This window comes from Pongo pygmaeus, chromosome 11 (genome assembly GCF_028885625.2).
Source record: "Pongo pygmaeus isolate AG05252 chromosome 11, NHGRI_mPonPyg2-v2.0_pri, whole genome shotgun sequence".
In the NCBI taxonomy this organism is placed as follows: Eukaryota; Metazoa; Chordata; class Mammalia; order Primates; family Hominidae; genus Pongo; species Pongo pygmaeus.
Window position 1 is genome coordinate 59,635,517 of NC_072384.2, and position 22,464 is coordinate 59,657,980.

The 22,464-nt window shown below is 37.9% G+C and overlaps 1 protein-coding gene across 7 annotated transcripts in view; it reads right to left on the reverse strand.

Annotated features, from left to right (window-relative positions):
* The window catches only part of ITGB6 (integrin subunit beta 6), a 120,104-nt gene that overhangs the window by 36,657 nt on the left and 60,983 nt on the right, over positions 1 to 22,464 (reverse strand). For all 7 annotated transcript variants that reach the window (XR_008501009.1, XM_054477468.1, XM_054477465.1 and 4 more), the window contains 5 exons: positions 19,922 to 20,011; positions 16,001 to 16,135; positions 15,370 to 15,787; positions 4,281 to 4,503; positions 1,686 to 1,783 (listed from right to left, as the gene is read on the reverse strand). Coding sequence is in view for 6 of the 7 variants with exons in the window: in XM_054477468.1 (XP_054333443.1) it covers positions 1,686 to 1,783; positions 4,281 to 4,503; positions 15,370 to 15,787; positions 16,001 to 16,135; positions 19,922 to 20,011 (964 nt within the window). In the remaining variant the exon portion in view is untranslated. The remainder of the gene's footprint in view (positions 1 to 1,685; positions 1,784 to 4,280; positions 4,504 to 15,369; positions 15,788 to 16,000; positions 16,136 to 19,921; positions 20,012 to 22,464) is intronic.

Genomic DNA, 22,464 nt, shown 5'->3' on the forward strand with positions numbered 1-22,464 from the left:
AACATTTTTTCTCTCAAATTCATCCAGATTAGTGCTTTAAATGGTATTAGTAATCCAATTTTTATTTTCAATTGCTGAGTTACAAATAATTGTATCTCCCTATTTTGAAATAATTTAGTCAAATACACAAAAAGAATAATGTAAATATTTTAAATGCCACTGGAGCCCTAGTCTTCCTCTCCAATCTCAGCATTTATGATAATCTACCAAAAAAACCTGTGTACTTAAATATAGTAAGTACCTTGTTCATGCCATTATGATTTACATGTATGTAAGGTTTATTCCTTTTTTTCCTCAACACATTAGATTTCCCATGTTGCTAGTGAATTGAGGCTTAGCAATTTGCAGAGCATTTTTTGCAATTTTTATGCATTTCTCGGAAACACTTGGTAAATATCCCCAGTGCTTGCTGTGAAATGAGCCCAGAAGGTGATGCTAGGACTTTGCACCAGGTACTAATGTGGGAAGTCCACAGAGGCTGCCTGCTCAGTGCTTTCATGTATCTCGCCTTTGGTAGTAATGTAAGGCGCACACCATCTTGTCCAATTTACTGCTATTTGGCATGTTTATCTTTGGTCACAAGAAAAGCATTGGTGAGGGGTTTTATGAGCACTTATCATGACCCTCCATATAGGGTAATCCAATTGTGCATAGTCAGAACTCTCAATTTTCAGACAATGTAAGTAATCTTCAAAACAATATAAAGTTCATTAACTCAATCCATGCTGGAAATGGATTAATTTCCGTATTCTAATTCCATATATTCAAGAGACACATCCTGGAGGGTCACACATTATTGGCTTGATTATTTCACTTCACCTGAGCTACATCTTGGCCACATCTCTAATGTGTGCAGAGTAGCAATTCTACCGCATGATAATGCAGCGAGTTCAGGATGATACAAAATTAAATTCTCCCAGGTTGTGTCTGTTGGAAGAGTCAGTCATCATCTTTGTTTTAAAGTCCACAAATTATTGTTTAAAAGGTATTGCCAGTTAAAAAAACAAGCTATTTAAATATTTGAGGTGAAACTTTGCCACTAGACTCTGATTCTAAGTAATTAAATTTAAAATGACAGATGAAAGCAAGAGAAGTTTGCTTAGCCGTTAAAGAGAATAGGTCTTTCTTGTATTTGGGGGGTGAGGCAACAGGGAATTGAGGATGGTCATTGTAATGCCCATATTTGGAAGGTTGGGAATAAAAGTATATCGAGGGGAGGAAAAATGGCCACTAACCAGAAACCACCCAGTATCTGGGAGGCACCATCTGGAACACTGTTTTACAGTTGGCTTTATCTTATCTTGAAATAAAGCAATTGGATGATAAAGGGTGAATTCAGGTTTGGGGGTTAACATTTAGCCATTTCTTCAATTTTTCTCCCTTTCTAGTTTGAAAAATATAGCATTCTGGAATTCTCTACAGTTGAATTTGTTAAGCAGAGGTGAACTTGGCAACAGAGCTGAAGTCAAATAGAATAGCTACAACTTTGAAATGCTTGTGTCCTGAGACATCAAGTTTCTAGTCTTATAGGATGCATTTACTCTTAAAAAATGAATGTGGGTGAGCTGATGCCCTGGTACAAATAAGGTTAAGCTACTAAATAGCCCTCGATTCACAGAGGGTCAAGAACTACGCCTCTCAAGAACTACATAAGGAAATGAAAAACAATTTAAGACAAGCAGAACCTTCTTCTTCACTGATGGTCGCACCAGCTAGTTTGCACTTGTCCACACATTCTTCTTGGGCTTGGCCAGCTGCTGACAGGTGGCATTCAATGCAGCTCCTGTGGACAGTATCCAACAGTGTATCAGTTCATGCTGGTGGAAAATAGATTTGCAGCTTGAATATTGCTTTACTGCTGTTGTTGCAATTTGTGCTATAGGAGTATCTCCTAGATGTCATTATCTTTTGTTACTTTCAAAAGGATAGTAGGGTAATGTCCAAGTGAACACTGAATTATTCTGAGTTCCACTCAGTAATCAATGTTCCCTGAGCCAGTCTTGATAATAGCTACTATTTTCATTTACCTGTAATGATTGCTCCTGATTGGTTAAGTAAACAAACAAACAATCAAAGAAAATAAATAGATTTAGCTGTTTTCATTTTACTTTTTCCTACAGAGAGCATATGTTCCTAAAATATGATTAGAGACTAGGAGAAGTTTTGAATTTCTTAACAGAAATGGTCTATACCTTAACCAGAATTCCAAGAATGATTAGTGAACTTTGTATATGTCTTATATGATTATTTTCACAATTCACCTTTCTGTAACTCTTTTGAATAAGTCTAAGTCTTAATGAAGGTGTGGATTAGAGCGTGGATCTCAAAAGCTGTGGATTAGAGCCTGGATCCTCATTAATACAGGCTTTTAAATAAAAGATCACTATTTATAGAAAAGTACATTTCCAAGAACATCGTCCAAGAATTAAGCTACTCTAAAGACATCTATATAGCAAAGTAAAATTTAGACCCTGAATTAATCTTGTGCTGAAAATCACTTTACAAATAGATTGTGCTTGCTGTAATTCAAAAACAGCAAAAGTTTTCTTACTGTGGACACACATGCTGTCTCTGTCTCCTCTGGCCATGGAAATGTATGCTCTGCTAAGTGCTTGAAACACCCCACCAGCACCCATAACTCAGCAAATCTCAGCTGAAACTGCACTTCCTTAGGCAGACCTTCACTAAACCTCAGACCAATCGGTTCCTTTGCAGTGGAAGCCTCAGGATTTTTCCATAGGAAGAGCAACCTATCAGGCAGTGGGGAAGATTTTACTGTGAAGTTGCCTTGGCATTGCAAATACATTGCATTTATCTAGATTGTATATTTATTTGGAGTGGCTTTGAAGGGGTCTGGTGATTGTGGAAGCTCTTAATATCTCTTTGTCTTTGTGCATCTCACTGATGGCTGCACTAGCTAGTCTGGTAGCCTTATCCCCTGCTGTAGAGTTCCATAGCACTCTCTATTTCCCCTATTAAAACTGTCAGCCTAGACAGCATTGCAATCACTTTAAAAGATGTCTATCTTTCCCACTAGACTCCCAGCACCTGTGAAGGCAGAGGTTGTAGCTGTTTCAGTCATCATTGCTTTGCCCATGGCATAACAGGATTCTTGGCATATAGTAGGCACTTAATACCTCACTGATAAATGAATACATGCATGAATAAATGGAAAAATGGACTCATCTCAAAACTAACATAAATCCCAAGGAGGTCACTACCTGATTCCCCAAATTCAAATGGCTTTGATTGTTAATTTCCTATCTTGTAATTCAGATTTAAGATTGAATCATGTTTATAGAGAAGATAAAACAGAAAAGTAATAGAAGAAACATCTTGAAGAGACATTTTCCATTAGATCCTATTCAAATCATCCTAATCATGTCCTCATGCTTCTCCTGGCATGCGTCTTGTCTTAGTTTGCCAGTGACAGTGGCAGAGAAGTTTTGACACCTGAATGGTGAGTAACCACTGAGTGAAAAATTGCTTTTCTCACTCTGTTTATGTCAGAAATGCAAATGTCACCATTTTGGGCATCAGAGTTCATGAAAATCTGAAATGCTGAAGCATATTTGCTGCATAATACATTATCCACTGCAATATCATAACAGCCACTTTGGAGGCTCGCTTCACTTGACCTACAAATGTGGCCCCAATTTCATTAAGAAATTGTGAGGTTTTATTGTTGTTATTGTGCATATGATATAAAAGAAAACACAATACACAATAGCTGTGTATAATGGCAACCAAAGAAAGGTGCCAAAGAGCATGGGTGGTAAAGAAGCAGGAGAGAATTGAAAGCTAAGATCGTCTTTCTGCCTCTTTGCCTCTGTGAGTCTATAGATAGGAATGAATCAGTAAGGTCAGGCTATAAACTTCTAGTTAAGAAAGAAGCTTGTCTGTTTCCCCTGAAAAGCTACTGACTGCATGTGGGTGTCATCCGTCTACCTCCAGGGCATTCCTTCTGTGTAGCTGGTATTGTAATGGAGAGGTGATCTGATGTTATCAGTGTGGGACATCAGCTCTACTTCCCCACGCTAGTCTCTAGCAGAAACGTGACATTGTGATTCTGGATAATCAGGACTGAGAAAGAGGTAAGCGAGAGATTGATGTTCCAGGCTGAAGATCACAGAGGCCCTGTGGGTTTGTGTGTGTTTTGATGGATGTTTGGAGACCAAACCAGCAAATACAATCTGAGGTCTGAGTTTACAAAATGCCATTGTAAGTTTGATCACTATAAACCTATCCACATAAGGAATGGAGAAAAGCAGAGACATTACCGTTTAGAGTTACAGGGGTCACCACAGGTAGGACATCGTTCACAGGTTGGTCCTGAGGCTCCAGGGTTTGTGCAAACACACTTGCCACAAACACAGTCCCCGCGCCCACTGCAGAGCACTCCGTCTTCAGAGATGCAGGAGTCCGTGCTGGTGGTGCAGTTGCAGTACTCGCCAGTCCAGCCACTCCTGCACACACATTCACCACAGTCACAGTCGCCGTTACCTGTAAAACAAAATGCTCTATGCTTCTCACAGCCCCAAAACACTTGCAGATTTGAGGGGATGAGGGGCATCTTTTCTCTTTGTCTTTAAGCACCGTCATCAAAAGACAAGAAAAAAAATGAGAAAAAAGTGTGTGTGTGAGGGGTGCAGTATGAGTGTAGATATTTTGTATCAAATGTGTCTTGCTAATTGTGCTTACTTAGATCTGGTCTCCTAACTGAAGATCCACTTGCTTACTTTATGTTTGTAAACCATAAATAAAAATATAAGCCTCTCAGCCAACTGAATGGACCCCTCCTCTCAGCCAAGGGCATTCTAAACTAAACCTGAAACACTAGTCCAGGCCGTGATGAGAGTGGGTGGTCCAACATGCCTTATTATACCCTCCTCCCTTTGCAATTCAGGTACAGCTGACCAACATTAACAAAAAAACAGAAACCTTAAGACTGACAAAGCAGACTCTTTGTAGCAATAAGATACCAACATGATAGATAGCAGGTCCTGAAAGTAATCAAAGTATTTTACCCCAAAATATATTTCTTTGATATATTTTGAAATGGCTTGACCAAGCTGTCTCTTGTGGGGAATATCTACATTCTGCAGAGAATCGTCTTTTCTTTCCAGATCTTATTCCTGATCCAAGAGAGAATTAACTAAGAATCTGGAACCTTTTTTAAGTCTTCTAGGAAACATTTGCAATCTATTCTCTCTGAAGCCCGCTACCTGGATGCTTCATCTGCATAATAAGAACCCTGTTCTCCACAACCCCTTATCTTAAGGCAGGTACTCCCTTCTATTGATTCCAGGTCTTCAGATAAACTCTTTCAACCAATCACCAACCACTATGACCTGAAAGTCCTGCCCGTCCCCTTTGAGTTGTCACACCTTTCTGAACAGAACCAATGTACATCTTACATGTATTGATTGATGTCTTATGTCTCCCTAAAATGCATAAAACCAAGCTGTGCCCTGACTGCCTTAGGCACAGGTTCTTAGGATCTCCTGGTGCTGTGTCACAGGCCATGGTCACTCATATTTGGCTCAGAATAAATCTCTTCGAATATTTTACAGAGTTTGGCTCTTTTCATCCACATATGATATGAAATAGAATTTGTAATCAGACCAAATGAGATAATCCAGAAAGCACATAAAAGATATTTGATGTGCATGTGTGTCTCTGTGCATATTTATTTATTTAGTTATTTTTATTTTTTGCTTTTAGTTAAGATGCCATATGATAATGATGCAAGACAGACCTGGATTAAAGCCCACCCCTCTATATCACTCAAGCTGTGTGATCATGAGAGCCTCATCTATAAAACAGATGGAATAAAGTCTACTTCCAATGCTTGTGACTGGATGAGATAATGTATATATCTCCTAATTTTGCATTCACCAGTTAGATGTCCCATAGGCATACACTGAGTGCTCAAAAAATTCACTACTTAACACACTTTAATTGAGCATATACTATGTGCCAAAGATTGCATTAGGTATGAGGATATAAAATTAAATAAGACAAGGTCATCGAACTTATAATTTAGTATAGGAGGCAGCCTAATGAATACTACTACTTAATAAGTATACATAGGGGAATAGTTTCCAAATTAAACTGGAGATTTGAGGGTTTCCAAAGGAAGTAATGCTTGAGCTAAGTTTGAAAGATACGGGTAGACAATACAAAAAAAAAAGGTTCTATGCATTTCAGGAATACATGTGGAATCATGTGACCTGCTTAATACCCATAGAACTTTCCTATGGATAGAGTCAAAGTTGCATATGGAGTGTGGCAGGTGGGGAAATGGAAAGGATAACAAAAAGTCAGAAATCCGACCATGAAAAGCCTTATTGGCTAAAGGAAGAGCTTCTATCCTGAAAGTTTTGTCTAGACATTTTTTAGCATCAGTAGACACGGTCAAGCTACAAACAGAAAAATCAGGAGTAGAGGCAAGAAGATATGAGACCATGAACCAAGGCAGTGCCCATGGGAGCAGCGAGGAAAGAATATATATTTGGGCATGGAATGCTCAGGGTGTGGGTGCGATTGGTGCCAGGCGGAGGGTTGAGGGAAGAGACAGAGGGATGGAATTCTCCCCAGGTGACTAGACTGAGCAGCCAGATGGATGATGTGGCTTTTCACTGAACTGGAATGGAAGCTAGCTCATGGTCACTGCCGTATCACCAATGCCTGGCACAGAGTAGGACCTGATTATTGAAACAGAGGAGGAGAAGCAGCTTTGGGTGGGGAAGATGATGAGTTCACTTTTGGCCCTGAGGAGCTCAAGGGGCCTGTGGGACATCCTAGTAGGAGGTTGAATATATATATCGGCCTGAAGTTTGGGGTTTGGGATCCATTAGGGAAAGGTGGTACTTGAAGCTGTCATGGATCAGGTCATCTAGGGCAAGCAGGTAGAGTGAGAAAAACTCTGGAGAGCTTCAGGACTTAAAATGTGATCAGAAAAATTGTGATCCTTACAGAAGAGACTGAGAGGTAGGAAGGGAACAGAAGTGATGTTGCAGAGGTCTGGGGCAGAGACTGTTAAAGAGGGAAGCACCTGGACACTTTTGCTGTAGACAAATAGCCCACCTAATCCTAAAGAGCCCCTTTTGATATGGCCACTTAATGATGTATGAAATACTTCAAAAATGATTTTAAAAGTGTTTAAAATAATGGGCTTATGTGTTATTTCCATAATATTATTCTGGGTGCCTGCCATGCGCAAGACACTAACGTAGGTGTTGGATGTTTCAAACAAATAACATTAATTTGCAAACTCTCGTAACTGATACTTTTCTTCAAAAAAAAAAAAAAAAGAAAGAAATGTGCATTAGGCATTTTGCCTCACAAGTTTTGCTCTTCCAGCAAAATTTAGGATTACCTAAGACAGTATATAACAGTGTTTAGAACGGTACCTGGCCCATAAATAAGCACTATACAAGTGTTAGTTACTGGCATTATTTCTGAAAACTATCCAGTAGGAAGAATTTGTAAACAAAATTATGTATCAGTATTAAAATTCCTATACTTTTACTGAAAACAAAGTAGATGTAGAAAAAAAAATCACAAGTGAAACAGGATTCTACTTGTAGGAGACACTGCCAAGTTCACTGTAGAAGGAAGAATTCTGGACTTTCTCTTGTAAACTTTGGTCTAGTAAGTGGCTTACTTTTCTATCTTGATGACTGGGCTCTAAGGAACTTGGAGTAGGAGAGTCCTGGGCTTAATTCTTTGGTCAAAAATCACAAAACAAAGATGATAGCCACAAAGATTTTGAAATTGGATTCTGATTTCTGTAGGTATGTGTGTGCATATATGTATATATATGTGTGTGTATATATATGTATATGTGTGTATACACACACACACAGTCATGTGTCTTTTAACAATGGGAATATGTACCAAGAAATGCATCATTAGGTGATTTCATCATTGTGTAAACATCATAGAGTATACTTACACAAACTTAGATGGTAAACCTACTGCACACCTAGGTTATATGGTATAGCTTATTGCTCCTAGGCTACAAACCTATACAATATGTTACTGTGCTGGGTACTGGAGGCAATTGTAACACCACGGTGAGCATTTGTGTATCTAGACATAGAAAAGGTACAGTAAAAATACAGTATTATAAAATTATGGGACAACAATTGTATATGTACTGTGTTGTTGACAAAATCGTCATTATGTGGTGGATGATTATATGTATATACATATATATTCTCTCTATATATATATCCTCTATATACTCTCTGTATATACACATACAAACATGTATGTATAGATGCTTCTGGACTTATGATAGGATTATGTCTGGATAAACTCATTGTAAAATGTAAAATAATGGGTTTATCCAGACATAACATCACTGTAAGTTGAGCAACACACTAAATTTATATGAGTTTCACACCATCTTAAAGTGTGTGTTTGTGTGTGTTATTTGTCTAATGAAAGATGAGTTGAAATTTACCTGGATTCATGATATTAAGATATATTTCAACTGCATTTCATAACCTATACAATTTATAATTGACATAATTAATTCAAAGCAAAGAATAATTAAATGATTTGGGCCAAAGCCATTAATTTCATTTTTACATGTAAATGATCTTCTAAACTACAATATCTTTTTGTTTCTTCCTCAACAAAAGGGGAAACTTACTTTTATGGTAGGAAGAAATTCCATATTACAGTTGATTCTGGAAAATTAATATGATTTACAAACATTATTAAATGAAAGATGCATTTCCAAATGCTTTGAGAATGCTCAAGTATATTATTGCATGTAGGAAGTACTTGGCAGAAATTTAGAAAATCCTTCCTGGAGCAGTAGAAAAGGACTATCATGGCAAAAACACGGAGCTCCTCTCAGAATTTAGAAGCCCTTCTCTCTCCTGGCCTTCCAGAGCCACTGACCTGGTTTCCAAAGTTGCTAATTGATATCCTCAAACAACCAGTTATCTAGAGTAGTGGTTCATACAACAACAACAACAACAAAACTTTCATATTGGTTTCACGGAGGGACAAGATGATAACCAAAGATCAAGAAAAATTACCATGCTATTTCAGAGGGATAGATCTTTCTGGAATGCCATTGACAATAACTGTAAGTGCATAATGGCAGGAAGTGTTTCTCTAATATCATTTGCCTGTTAGTTTCCATCTCTTAGCATCAAAATATAGGAGACTAATGGAATTTGGGCAAGGAAAAAATCAATGGAGCTCTGTATCTTTGAGTGCTTACAGATGGATGAAAGAAGCTGTATGAAAAAGAACATTGCGATAATAGCTCTTCAGAAAAGTGGAGCACTGCTGAATATATTAGTTACAAACTGGAGATCCACACAAGTTGTGAGCTGTAGCATGTTTGATCCTCTGTTGCAAATAAAACAACAGCAGCAGTAGAGTGTCTATTCCAGTGCCAGGCACAATTTTTGTCCCTGCACAAAGCACAATGCCAGGCACATAGTAGGTACTCCATGACCATTTGTTAACCATTTGTTATAATTGCATTTATTTTCATTATACCTTTTGAAAGAAAAGTTACTAATTATAGAGCCACATCCTTTGTGATGTTACTAAAAACCAAAATAGCTTTTGAGAAACAGTAATGGTTGAAGGAAATTGGCATTGGTGAAGTTTTCTGAATCCAGCTAAATAAATCGTATTTTCTAAATAGTATTTCTAAATAGAATCGTGTTTTCTAAATAGCAATCACTGTACCTGATTCAAAGAGAGGCACTGTTGTCAGAACTTCCTAGCTACAATCCACAGATCAAGTCTTTTTTAGTTTATTTCTGTTCCTCATGCATGGTAAAAAATAAGGTGAAAGACCATCAAGGAAAGCTCTGTTGCTAAACAGAGTTCAGCATTTTATACTGCCTTAGATCTCTTAGATCCAAGATTTAAAGGGTGAAATATAAGTCGTGTTAGTATCTCTATTATATTTTGTTAGATTACACTTAGAGCTTTTTGAAAGGTAATTTCAAGTGTTTTGAACATGTATTTTATTACAAGATTCCTATTAGACATGCAATATGGGATTCTGCCCAATATATCCTCTTTGTGATGTGGTGACGGCCTTTGGCTGGCTTCTTGTCACCTTCAGATTGTGCCCCATCTGCATCATGTGAAAAGAGGACTGATGTGGGTTTGGAAACACACCTATTAAACCAGGAAATAAACCTTTAAATGAAAAGGGAGAGAAATGTGTCTCCATCAGAACAGACCATAAATTTTTCACTCTCTGGAGGGAAAAAAGGCGTATATTCTCAGAAAAACTTATTGGTTGCAACAGCAGCAGCAAAGAAATGAAAGGTAGTTACACTTCTAAGGGTATCAAATGGTTTTCAGAAAGCTTGGATTTCTTTGATGCTTCTTTCTTTCAGGTCTTTTATTTCCCCCCAAATTAGTCTTTTTTATATGTTCCTAACACTGTCTTTTAAAAACATAACTTGCTTAGTTTTCTATAAAGATAATGGCTTTCTGATTTGAATAGCTGTCTGCTTACATAGTGTGAAGAACAGAGACATTGAAGCTTAAATTCAGCATTCAGCTAATATTTCAATCTATAAGACAAATTTGTACTGTTTAAGAGTATATGAACATATTTGTAATTCTTTTCTGAATGGATTACACTTATATATATGTGTGCATATATATATATATATCAAAGAATGATTTTATAATAGTCATATACGATATATCCTAAAACTATAGTGATTTTACATCTATGTAGGATATTAAAACATACATATTTCTACTTTAAATTTTTCTCAAATTTCTCAAGATATTCTGAGTAACTTTCCATCTTTGTCCTTCCTGTAGACTTTTTCACATATGCACTTACTCATCTTTCTTATGCTCAGTGCCTAACCTAGTATGTGTCATATAGTAGGTGTTTAATAAATATTTGTGGAATGAGTGAAGGCCCTGAAAGCCCATTTAATATATTTTTGTGCTCCTTATCCTTGGTAGCATGCTCATTTAGCAGTCTACCTAGTTTTTACTTTTCCAAAGTCATATACATTTAAAAGATCAGTCAGTGGCAAATTGGATAGAGAGTCAAGACCCATCAGTGTGCTGTATTCAGGAAACCCATCTCATGTGCAGAGACACACATAGGCTCAAAATAAAGGGATGAGGAAGATCTACAAAGCAAATGGAAAAACAAAAAAAGGCAGGGGTTGCAATCCTAGTCTCTGATAAAACAGACTTTAAACCAACAAAGATCAAAAGAGACAAAGAAGGCCATTACATAATGGTAAAGGGATCAATTCAACAAGAAGAGCTAACTATCCTAAATATATATGCACCCAATACAGGGGCACCCAGATTCATAAAGCAAGTCCTTAGTGACCTACAAAGAGACTTAGACTCCCACACAATAATAATGGGAGACTTTAATACCCCACTGTCAACATTAGACAGATCAACGTGTCAGAAAGTTAACAAGGATATCCAGGAATTGAACTCAGCTCTGCACCAAGCAGACCTAATAGACATCTACAGAACTCTCCACCCCAAATCAACAGAATATACAATCTTTTCAGCACCACACCACACCTATTCCAAAATTGACCGCATAGTGGGAAGTAAAGCACTCCTCAGCAAATGTAAAAGAACACAAATTATAACAAACTGTCTCTCAGACCACAGTGCAATCAAACTAGAACTCAGGATTAAGAAACTCACTCAAAACTGCTCAACTACGTGGAAACTGAACAACGTGCTCCTGAATGACTACTGGGTACATAACAAAATGAAGGCAGAAATAAAGATGTTCTTTGAAACCAACGAGAACAAAGACACAACATACCAGAATCTCTGGGACACATTCAAAGCAGTGTGTAGAGGGAAATTTATAGCACTAAATGCCCCCAAGAGAAAGCAGGAAAGATCTAAAATTGACACCCTAACGTCACAATGAAAAGAACTAGAGAAGCATGAGCAAACACATTCAAAACTAGCAGAAGGCAAGAAATAACTAAGATCAGAGCAGAACTGAAGGAAATAGAGACACATAAAACCCTTCAAAAAATCAATGAATCCAGGAGCTACTTTTTTGAAAAGATCAACAAAATTGATAGACCACTAGCAAGACTAATAAAGAAGAAAAGAGAGAAGAATCAAATGGACGCAATAAAAAATGATAAAGGGGATATCACCACCGATACCACAGAAATACAAACTACCATCAGAGAATACTATAAACACCTCTACGCAAGTAAACTAGAAAATCTAGAAGAAATGGATAGATTCCTCAACACATACACTCTCCCAAGACTAAACCAGGAAGAAGTTGAATCTCTGAATAGACCAATAACAGGTTCTGAAATTGAGGCAATAATTAATAGCTTACCAACCAAAAAAAGTCCAGGACAAGATGGATTCACAGCCGAATTCTACCAGAGGTACAAGGAGGAGCTGGTACCATTCCTTCTGAAACTATTCCAATGAATAGAAAAAGACAGAATCCTCCCTAACTCATTTTATGAGGCCAGCATCATCCTGATACCAAAGCCTGGCAGAGACACAACAAAAAAAGAGAATTTTAGACCAATATCCTTGATGAACATCAAGGCAAATATCCTCAATAAAATACTGGCAAACCAAATCCAGCAGCACGTCAAAAAGCTTATCCACGAGGATCAAGTGGGCTTCATCCCTGGGATGCAAGGCTGGTTCAACATACACAAATCAATAAATGTAATCCAGCATATAAACAGAACCAGTGGCAAAAACCACATGATTATCTCAGTAGATGCAGAAAAGGCCTTTGACAGAATTCAACAGCGCTTCATGCTAAAAACTCTCAATAAATTAGGTATTGATGGGACGTATCTCAAAATAATAAGAGCTATTTATGACAAACCCACAGCCAATATCATACTGAATGGGCAAAAACTGGAAGCATTCCCTTTGAAAACTGGCACAAGACAGGGATGCCCTCTCTCACCACTCCTGTTCAACATAGTGTTTGAAATTCTGGCTAGGGCAATCAGGCAGGAGAAAGAAATAAAGGGTATTCAATTAGGAAAAGAGGAAATCAAATTGTCCCTGTTTGCAGATGACATGACTGTATATCTAGAAAACCCCACTGCCTCAGCCCAAAATCTCCTTAAGCTGATAAGCAACTTCAGCAAAGTCTCAGGATAGAAAATCAATGTACAAAAATCACAAGCATTCTTATACACCAATAACAGACAAACACAGAGCCAAATCATGAGTGAACTCCCATTCACAATTGCTTCAAAGAGAATAAAATACCTAGGAATCCAACTTAACAAGGGATGTGAAGGACCTCTTCAAGGAGAACTACAAACCACTGCTCAATGAAATAAAAGAGGATACAAACAAATGGAAGAACATTCCATGATCATGGGTAGGAAGAATCAATATCGTGAAAATGGCCATACTGCCCAAGGTAATTTATAGATTCAATGCCATCCCCATCAAGCTACCAATGACTTTCTTCACAGAATTGGAAAAAACTACTTTAAAGTTCATATGGAACCAAAAAAGAGCCCGCATTGCCAAGTCAATCCTAAGCCAAAAGAACAAAGCTGGAGGCATCACACTACCTGACTTCGAATTATACTACAAGGCTACAGTAACCAAAACAGCATGGTACTGGTACCAAAACAGAGATATAGACCAATGGAACAGAACAGAGCCCTCAGAAATAATGCCACATATCTACAACTATCTGATTTTTGACAAACCTGACAAAAACAAGCAATGGGGAAAGGATTCCCTATTTAATAAATGGTGCTGGGAAAACTGGCTAGCCATATGTAGAAAGCTGAAACTGGATCCCTTCCTTACACCTTATACAAAAATTAATTCAAGATGGATTAAAGATTTAAATGTTAAACCTAAAACCATAAAAACCCTAGAAGAAAACCTAGGCAATACCATTCAGGACATATGCATGGGCAAGGACTTCATGTCTAAAACACCAAAAGCAATGGCAACAAAAGCCAAAATTGACAAATGGGATCTAATTAAACTAAAGAGCTTCTGCACAGCAAAAGAAACCACCATCAGAGTGAACAGGCAACCTACAGAATGGGAGAAAATTTTTGCAACCTACTCATCTGACAAAGGGCTAATATCCAGAATCTACAATGAACTCAAACAAATTTACAAGAAAAAAACAACCCCATCAACCAGTGGGCGAAGGATATGAACAGACACTTCTCAAAAGAAGACATTTATGCAGCCAAAACAGATGTGAAAAAATGCTCACCATCACTGGCCATCAGAGAAACGCAAATCAAAACCACAATGAGATACCATCTCACACCAGTTAGAATGGCGATCATTAAAAAGTCAGGAAACAACAGGTGCTGGAGAGGATGTGGAGAAATAGGAACACTTTTACACTGTTGGTGGGACTGTAAACTAGTTCAACCATTGTGGAAGTCAGTGTGGCGATTCCTCAGGGATCTAGAACTAGAAATACCATTTGACCCAGCCATCCCATTACTGGGTATATACTCAAAGGATTAGAAATCATGCTGCTATAAAGACACATGCACACGTATGTTTATTGCAGCACCCTTCACAATAGCAAAGACTTGGAACCAACCCAAATGTCCAACAACGATAGACTGGATTAAGAAAATGTGGCACATATATACCATGGAATACTATGCAGCCATAAAAAAGGATGAGTTCATGTCATTTGTAGGGACATGGATGAAACTGGAAACCATCATTCTCAGCAAACTATCGCAAGGACAAAAAACCAAACACCATATGTTCCCACTCATAGGTGGGAATTGAACAATGAGAACACCTGGACACAGGAAGGGGAACATCACACACTGGGGCCTATTGTGGGGTTGGGGGAAGGGGGAGGGATAGCATTAGGAGATATACCTAATGTTAAATGATGAGTTAATGGGTGCAGCACACCACCATGGCACATGTATACATATGTAACAAACCAGCGCGTTGTGCACATGTACCCTAAAACTTAAAGTATAATAAAAAAAAAAAAAGAAAAGGTCAGTCAGACACAGCTGCTTGGTCCAGAAAAACCTGGAAGGTAATGGAGTTCATATAACAGGCGCTTTTGTAGAGTCCGGGTATCAACCAGAGAGAAGGCACTTGTATCTTTCATCTACGCTTGGGGAAACAATAATAGATATAAGTTCAGTTGGCAGAAATCTCACCCCAAGTGAATGTTAGAGCCAGAAAACCTACAAGAGAAGATTCAGTTACCCGAGGTCTAAGGCTGATCAGCAAGTATTTATTGAGCACCTACTACGCCCAGGAAACTGGAAGGTGCAGAGGATGCCAAGCCCCTTGCTGATACTTGAGCAGCCACAGGGTAAGATGGATTTCAACATAGCCTACCTCCGCAGAGCAGCCCTTTGTGTCTCATGCAGGAGAAATTGTCACACTGGCAATAAGGCCCATAAATGTTTCCATAGGGAGACAAGTGGCAGATACACTGCCCACAGTAGCAGTCACCCCTTCCGCTGCAGGAGGGATGATCTGGGGCCTCCTTGCAGGAATCTGTGCTCAGTATGTCCTCGCCACACTCACAGCGAGGCCCCATGTGGCCAGGGTGGCAGGCACACACCCCACACTGGAAGGAGCCGTTCCCATGGTGACATTTGGAGCTGTTCACTTCCACTTCTTTCTGACAGTCGCAGTTGCATTCTGGACTGACAAGTAATTCCAGGGCGTCCCCCAGCCCCACAGGCTTTATGATAATGTGCCTGCTTCTTCTCTCGCAGTTTGGGATATTCACAGTCACGTTGAAGGAAGCCTGGAAAAGAAAATACTAATTATCCCCCTCCATCCACCAAAATGCATGAGGTGAAACAAGGCTTCACAGAAATCAGCTTTGCCAAAAGCATTTACTAGAAAATCTTTGAAAATTGCTTTTAAAATTCTTGAAAGAAATCCAGCTTCAGTGAGCTCAGCTAACTTCTGAACCATCCAGGTATTTATTCAGATGGTCTACTGGCCAGCTACTTACTGTGTCTCCCACTTTCATGTGAGAGCATTTCTTTTGGTGTTGGAAGAGGGTACCGTTGTTACAGATGGCTGTAAATGACAAGTTGAGTCCTTCAGTGTCTCCTAATACTTCCAGTTCCACCTCAGACCGCAGTTCCTTTAGTTACAACATAAAGAGTTCAGTGAAGTCACAACCCCAAAAATATAGCCAGAAGAAGAAACTGTGAATCATGTTCATTGAATTACAAATAAATAAAACTAAATTGGGTGTTAAAAGAAATTCAGTATATCATCAATCAAAAGCAAGAAAGTGAGCAATCATATATACATTTTATATATTATCAAATCTAAGGTGCCAACATTATAAGATACACCATTATCTTATGACAATTAAACTATGACAAAATACCTCAAGATGTTTCTGCACACCATATGAATCAGTCCTATCCATCTATCATTGCTTTGAAAATCATTTTATCCATTCTGAAGGATTTGGCAAATTCTCCTGCCCTGAGTTGCATAGATTGGCATATAAAAGGCAATTCTTTTGCTTATATCTCAGTAACAAAATTTAACAACAGCTTCCTTTATGTGTATCATGATTTCTTAGCTCCCGTAAACCAGCTGTTTGTTGCTTTGCAAAGAATCCAGAATTGAAGTCATTCCTCCACCAATGAATATTTGTTTAATTGATATCAAATTTACACCCTGCTGCTCTGTTTTGATACATTTCTGCATACATAATAAACTTTTCATCTCAATATCGAATCATAGTACACATTTTTAAATATATTTTAAAACAGCAATTAAACTTAATACTTAAGTAGCAACAATGCCTCTAATGAATTGAAGTAAGTACAATCACAATAGTCCATGAAAACTACATCATGACTGCTGCCTGGCACCACAATGGTGATTGTAACTCACCATCAATTGTAAGATGGAGCTCAATTTTAGAGATGTTAAAATGTGGGGGGAAAGTGTGACTTAAAATCAATATTGGAATGTATTTAGTGTAGAGTTAGGTCTGGGGAATACTATAAGAACGCTTTCTGCCCTCAAGAAGTTTATCACCTTACTTTCTCTATTCCTTGTTCACTTATAAAATAAAAGTCTGTATTGTAGGTGAACAAAACCAAATTATGAAAAATAGAAAAACAGAATAAAACAATTTAGAAATATTATGAATTAATTTACACTTCAGTTAATCCAAAAGTTTTAAGTCCACATATCCATTTTCTTGTTGGCATTTAAAAAGCACATTCAGCTTCAAATTTCCCTTAAGTATAATTTTTTAAAAATTTATTTTATTTTTAATTTGTGTGGGCATATAGTAGGTGTTTATATTTATGGAGAAATGAGATGCTTTGATACCTTATGTAAAAGTTTGCCAAATGTATAGTAAAATGACCCTGCCTTCCTCCAAAATCTGTTTATACTGAAATAATAAGATTAAAGTAGAAGCAATGTTGGAGATAGAGTCAGGAGCTAAATAAAAATTAAGGGATATGAGCTAGAAGACTGTGACAGCAATTATGAGGACTAGTGGATGACATGATCTGACCCAAATAAAGCAAATTTCAGCATTGCTATAATTTAACAGCATATTGCAAATTTGACCAGGAATATTTTAGTGTGAATTTCCCAAGGAAAGGACATAAATGCTTATTTGTATTTTTCATAGTTTCATTCATTCATTTTTTGAGCATCTCTTATGAACCAGGAAAAACAAAAGAAACCAAGTCAATTCCCTCCTGGAATTTAAACACAAGCAGAGGAACTTATCCTTGGGAATTGCTGATATTTCGGTAGCTTTTATTATACTATCAGGGAAGAAAGAAAATTAGTGAATGATGATCAGATAAGTACACATCGGTATTTAAGGTTTTTTAAAATATCAATATGGCACTGTAAAATACTGAGCTGAAGTTTGTAGCCACAAAGTTATAAACACAAATTGTCTACCTCTGCCCTGCTAGAGGTCAGTCAGAAGCATTTTATGTTTTCTCTCAATATATTCTCTTTTCTTCTCTCTCTTTTTATAGACTAGAAAGATATTCAGTCTATGTGTCCCCATATTTTAAATTCTTTTTAGCATACATTTAAAAATAACAGTAGAAAAATAATTTGAACTAGTGCCAGGATCTATTACAGACTTTGCCCTGTGAATCATAAAGTTCTAATAATAACTCTAGTGCAAGATGGTTTCATTTAAGAATAATAGACACTTCTTAGTATTTCTGAGATAGTAAAACAAGGACAGAAGATTTAATTCAAATGTTTAATGCCTTGATTTCAACTACCCTGTAAGTTATGTGACGTATTTGGGATCTTAAAGTGAGCCATAACCTCTGGCAGAGCAAGCAGAGGCATGGGGGCTGCTCTCACTGGAGGGGGAAATATTTTTGACAATTCAGTGTTTTCTAATCTGCTTAGTTTCTCTGATGATGTTAGTGGCCAACACTGTTGAGCGTATTGGATTCGAAAAAATGGCATGCATTCTGACACAGTGAAGGATTGCTGTGTGATTTTATTTGATTCTATACATTAAAACTTTAATTACTGCATGAGAGGGAGGAAGGTTTTTATAGCGTTTTGTTGATAAGCATTCCTGTCTGGAAGAATTCCAAGCATGAGCTAATGTGGTGATGAATTTGATGTGATATAAGAAAACTGAAATTTCTGAGGCTATCAGTAAAACAAACAAAATGAAACAAAACCATCATCTTATAATTTTAATGGACGCATCTGTATTTTATTTTCTGAAGAAATGAAGTACTTGAGAAGGAATATCTTGCTTTTCTTCCTTCAGGGGAGTTTCAAAATTGGTGGGGCAAAGTCAAAATTATTGGGGAGTTTTTTTTTTCTTTCCAAAATATGTAGCTCTCATTTCCCCTAAAGTCCTTCAAAGACGTCTGTGAGAAGATAGGCCTATTTTTAAAAACTTTCCATGTTGATTCTGATATGTCATTTTAGCTAAGGAATGCTGGTTCAGTACATGCTAAATGTTGGCGTATATTACAGATGGGCCTTTTTTTTGTAATTTTAAAACATCAAAAATCAGGAGAATTGTTATTCACTTGTTCTTACATAGTTGCTGTTTACAGTAAATAGTAGAGCTTTACTTCTTACTAAAAAATTTACTTTTTTTCATTCCTATCCTAATTTAGGGCTTCTTCTTTCTCTCTCTGTATGTGTATTTCTTTGTAAGTAAAGGCAAAAAAAAGGAGGAGGGGGTGATATTTAGGAACCTAAATTAAAAATAATTGACAACCGGCCGTCCATTGTTGACTAATGGAGTTATGAAACGGAGACAAAGAATGAGAACATAACAACACCGTAGGTATATATTCTAATTTTAAGGGAGGAATTCTGTCCTCAGGTACTAATTCCCAAAGTCAAAGCAAAAATTTACACACCTACTCATAAACCAGTGGAAAGTGTCCCTAGTTCCCCAAAGTATAGAAACTAAAAAGTGGCATTCTTTGTGTACTGGTGTTTTGGTGGATAGCCAACACTTGTATTTTTGCTTGAGTTATGACCTAGTATCGTCAAGCCTGTAGAGTTAGCTCTCTACATAACTCTGTCACTCACTGGCAATTTAAACTTCATTTTTTTTCAGATGGAGGAGAGCTTAATTGTGTGACTCGTGGAGCCTTTAAAATTTTGCTGGCAACAATGTTACTGTTGCTTATTATTATAAAAACAACCTCAACTTTATGATCAGTTTTATGATTTTTCTATCTTCAGCTCCACCTTCCAGGAAGAAGATCAGCAAGCAAAATGAACAAAATTTATATTTTGGCCTGCATTCATGCAGAGACTTTTTTTGGATAAGCACTCTCTCTACCAACAAGTAACTAACATTTAACTGCCTAAATCACATCTTAGTTTTTGAATACCAAAGAAATGCAAAAAAGAAGCCAGCTGTAAAATATCCTACTTCATAAGCTGAGATGATCAGCTGGAGAATGTTTCCGGAGTCCTTCTGAAGTAGCCCTACTGTAGCTCCAGGAATAAGTTTTGCGTAATTCTGTAAACAGAAAAAGAGTAAGTCAATCTTTGTTTCCTCACGGTAATTGAGAAAAGTGTGGGTTTGAGCCTGCTGGCTATGATTGCTTCTATTTAACTGGCCAGGGAAAACAGGTTCGTGATAACAAACCTGCTTTTCTCCTGAAACTGTAGCCTTTACTTGGTGATGCTTCCTGTGCTCAAGTGGAAAATGGACTGGACAGAGTCAGCACTGGGGAAATCTAGGGTCTGTGATTGCCATGGTCTAAGGCTGTGATTTTTATCTCCAGAGGAGTCAAGTCTCAAATAATAGTAGCATTTATATAACATCTTCCATTCGTGAAGCATCCTTTGTCCAAAACATTCTCAGCACACACGCAGGAACTTCTCTTTTTGTAATGTTGCAGAAACCAAGGTTTGGTGCACATGGGCAATGAGGGGAATCAGGTCGCTCTGTAAGTCATTCAGTTTAGAGGCCTTCAGGAGTAACTGCTTGGTGGAGAAAGAGAGTGAATGATTGGATGCTTGCACTGAGCTCTCCCTTACTCCTGGTAATGAGCTCCCTTTCAGGATGCTAGCACCGTGCTGGGGTTGGTTGGAACTGCTCCCACCACATCACCGTGGAGTGAGTCAGAAGCTAGTGCAGAAAGCATTCTTTACCCACAGTGTTTTTTCCTGAGGCGTCATTCCCACCTGAGAACTAGCAATATGAGTTCATCATCACTCCAGGCATTGGGCATGGCCAGGGAATGAGGCACGGCAAAGAAGGGAATTTTCCAGACAGCTGGAAATTTCCCCACCCTGGAGTTTTATGTTTTAAATTTTGTTGTTTTCAAATGAAAAGTTTTATGAGGTGTGTGATAGACATACCTGTCTTCTTAAACAAAGATTCCCCAAAATACTTTGGCTTTTTCTTGAAGGAATAGAGTTATACTTATCAATATTAACTACAGTTTTGCCAGGAATGCTGGCTCACGTCTGTAATCCCAGCACTTTGAGAGGTCAAGGCAGGCAGATCATTTGGGCTCAGGAGTTCAAGACCGGCCTGGCCAACATGGTGAAATCCCGTCTCTACTAATAATACAAAAATTAGCTTGGTGTGGTGGCACGCCTGTAGTCCCAGCTACTTGGAGGCTGAGGCAGGAGGATCGCTTAAGCCCAGGAGATTGAGGCTGCAGTGAGCTGATATGTTGCCACTGCACTCCAGCCTGGGTGACAAAGTGAGACCCTGTCTCAAAAAAATCATAATAATAAATTAAATAAACTATGGTTCTATAATCATCAAAGGCTTTTGAAATCTCCGGAGAGGTCACACCCATACCAAGTATGCTCTGACTGTTACATTGTTGTTTCTTATATGTGTTTTTAAATGATTTCTACCTTCTCCTTGGTGAGCTCTAAGGTATTACTCACCTACTAATTTACTCATTTATCTATTTACTATTGCATTCAACATCTACTAAGTAGGTTTTCTATACTGTACTATGTCAACAACCACTCTTTCTTTCAGCTTGGTCTTCTGAGTTGCTGTGTGCTATGAAATTGGATGACTGAATTTATTAAAATTGTATGTAGAAAAGAGTAAGTAAGCTTTGAGTAAAGGATTTAAGGCATCTCATATAGTTCAAACATAATGATATTCTATCTTATTTAAAGAAGATGTAAGTGTTTTAGAAAATGCACAAAACTAAATTAGAATGGCTAATTATCATTAATTATAATAGTGATACTAAGAAAATAAATTAGGACAAAGAGAACCAAGGAGAGGAACAAATGAAGCCAGGGCAACGTTAGAACACAGAATGCATGCAGGGTGCCCCAGGCAGTTGCTAGAAGTGGGTCCCTGGGTGAGTCCAAGCTTTCTACACCTGTGTGGAAAAATGGGTTTTGGTTTTGATTTGAGGGTTTGTAATGTTCGTCTTATTTCAGTGGTCACGATTGTGTTGAAGTTTGAAGTCAGTAGAAATCTAATTATTTTTGTTGTTGTTGTTAATTTTTATTTTTAGAGACAAGGTCTCACCTGTTGCCCAGGCTGGAGTGCAGTGGCCTGATCATAGCTCACTGTAGCTCGAACTCCTAGACTCAAGCAATGCTCTCACCTCAGCCTCCCAAAGTGTTGGGATTACAGGTGTGAGCCACTGAGCCTGGTAAAATCTGAACTCTTAACAGTGTGAGATGCTGCTCTGCCTTGACACTGTTTTATTATTGAGGGGGCTGTGGGCAGTAATCCAGGTAACATTCCTTACCTTACTTTGTGTCCCACATTGCTGCCTGATGATGGAGGACCCCCTTTTGTTTCCCTGAGTCAGGGGAAACTTATAAAATACAAGGAAGGCACTGGTTTATGGACTTACCTTTTCAAATAAACATATGTCACAAAGGGCTGTGAAGCATGTGACATGTGGTTAACAGTGAATACCTACACAGGAACTTGAATTCCACTTAAGTGAAGCTGGAATGTGTGTAAATTTGACT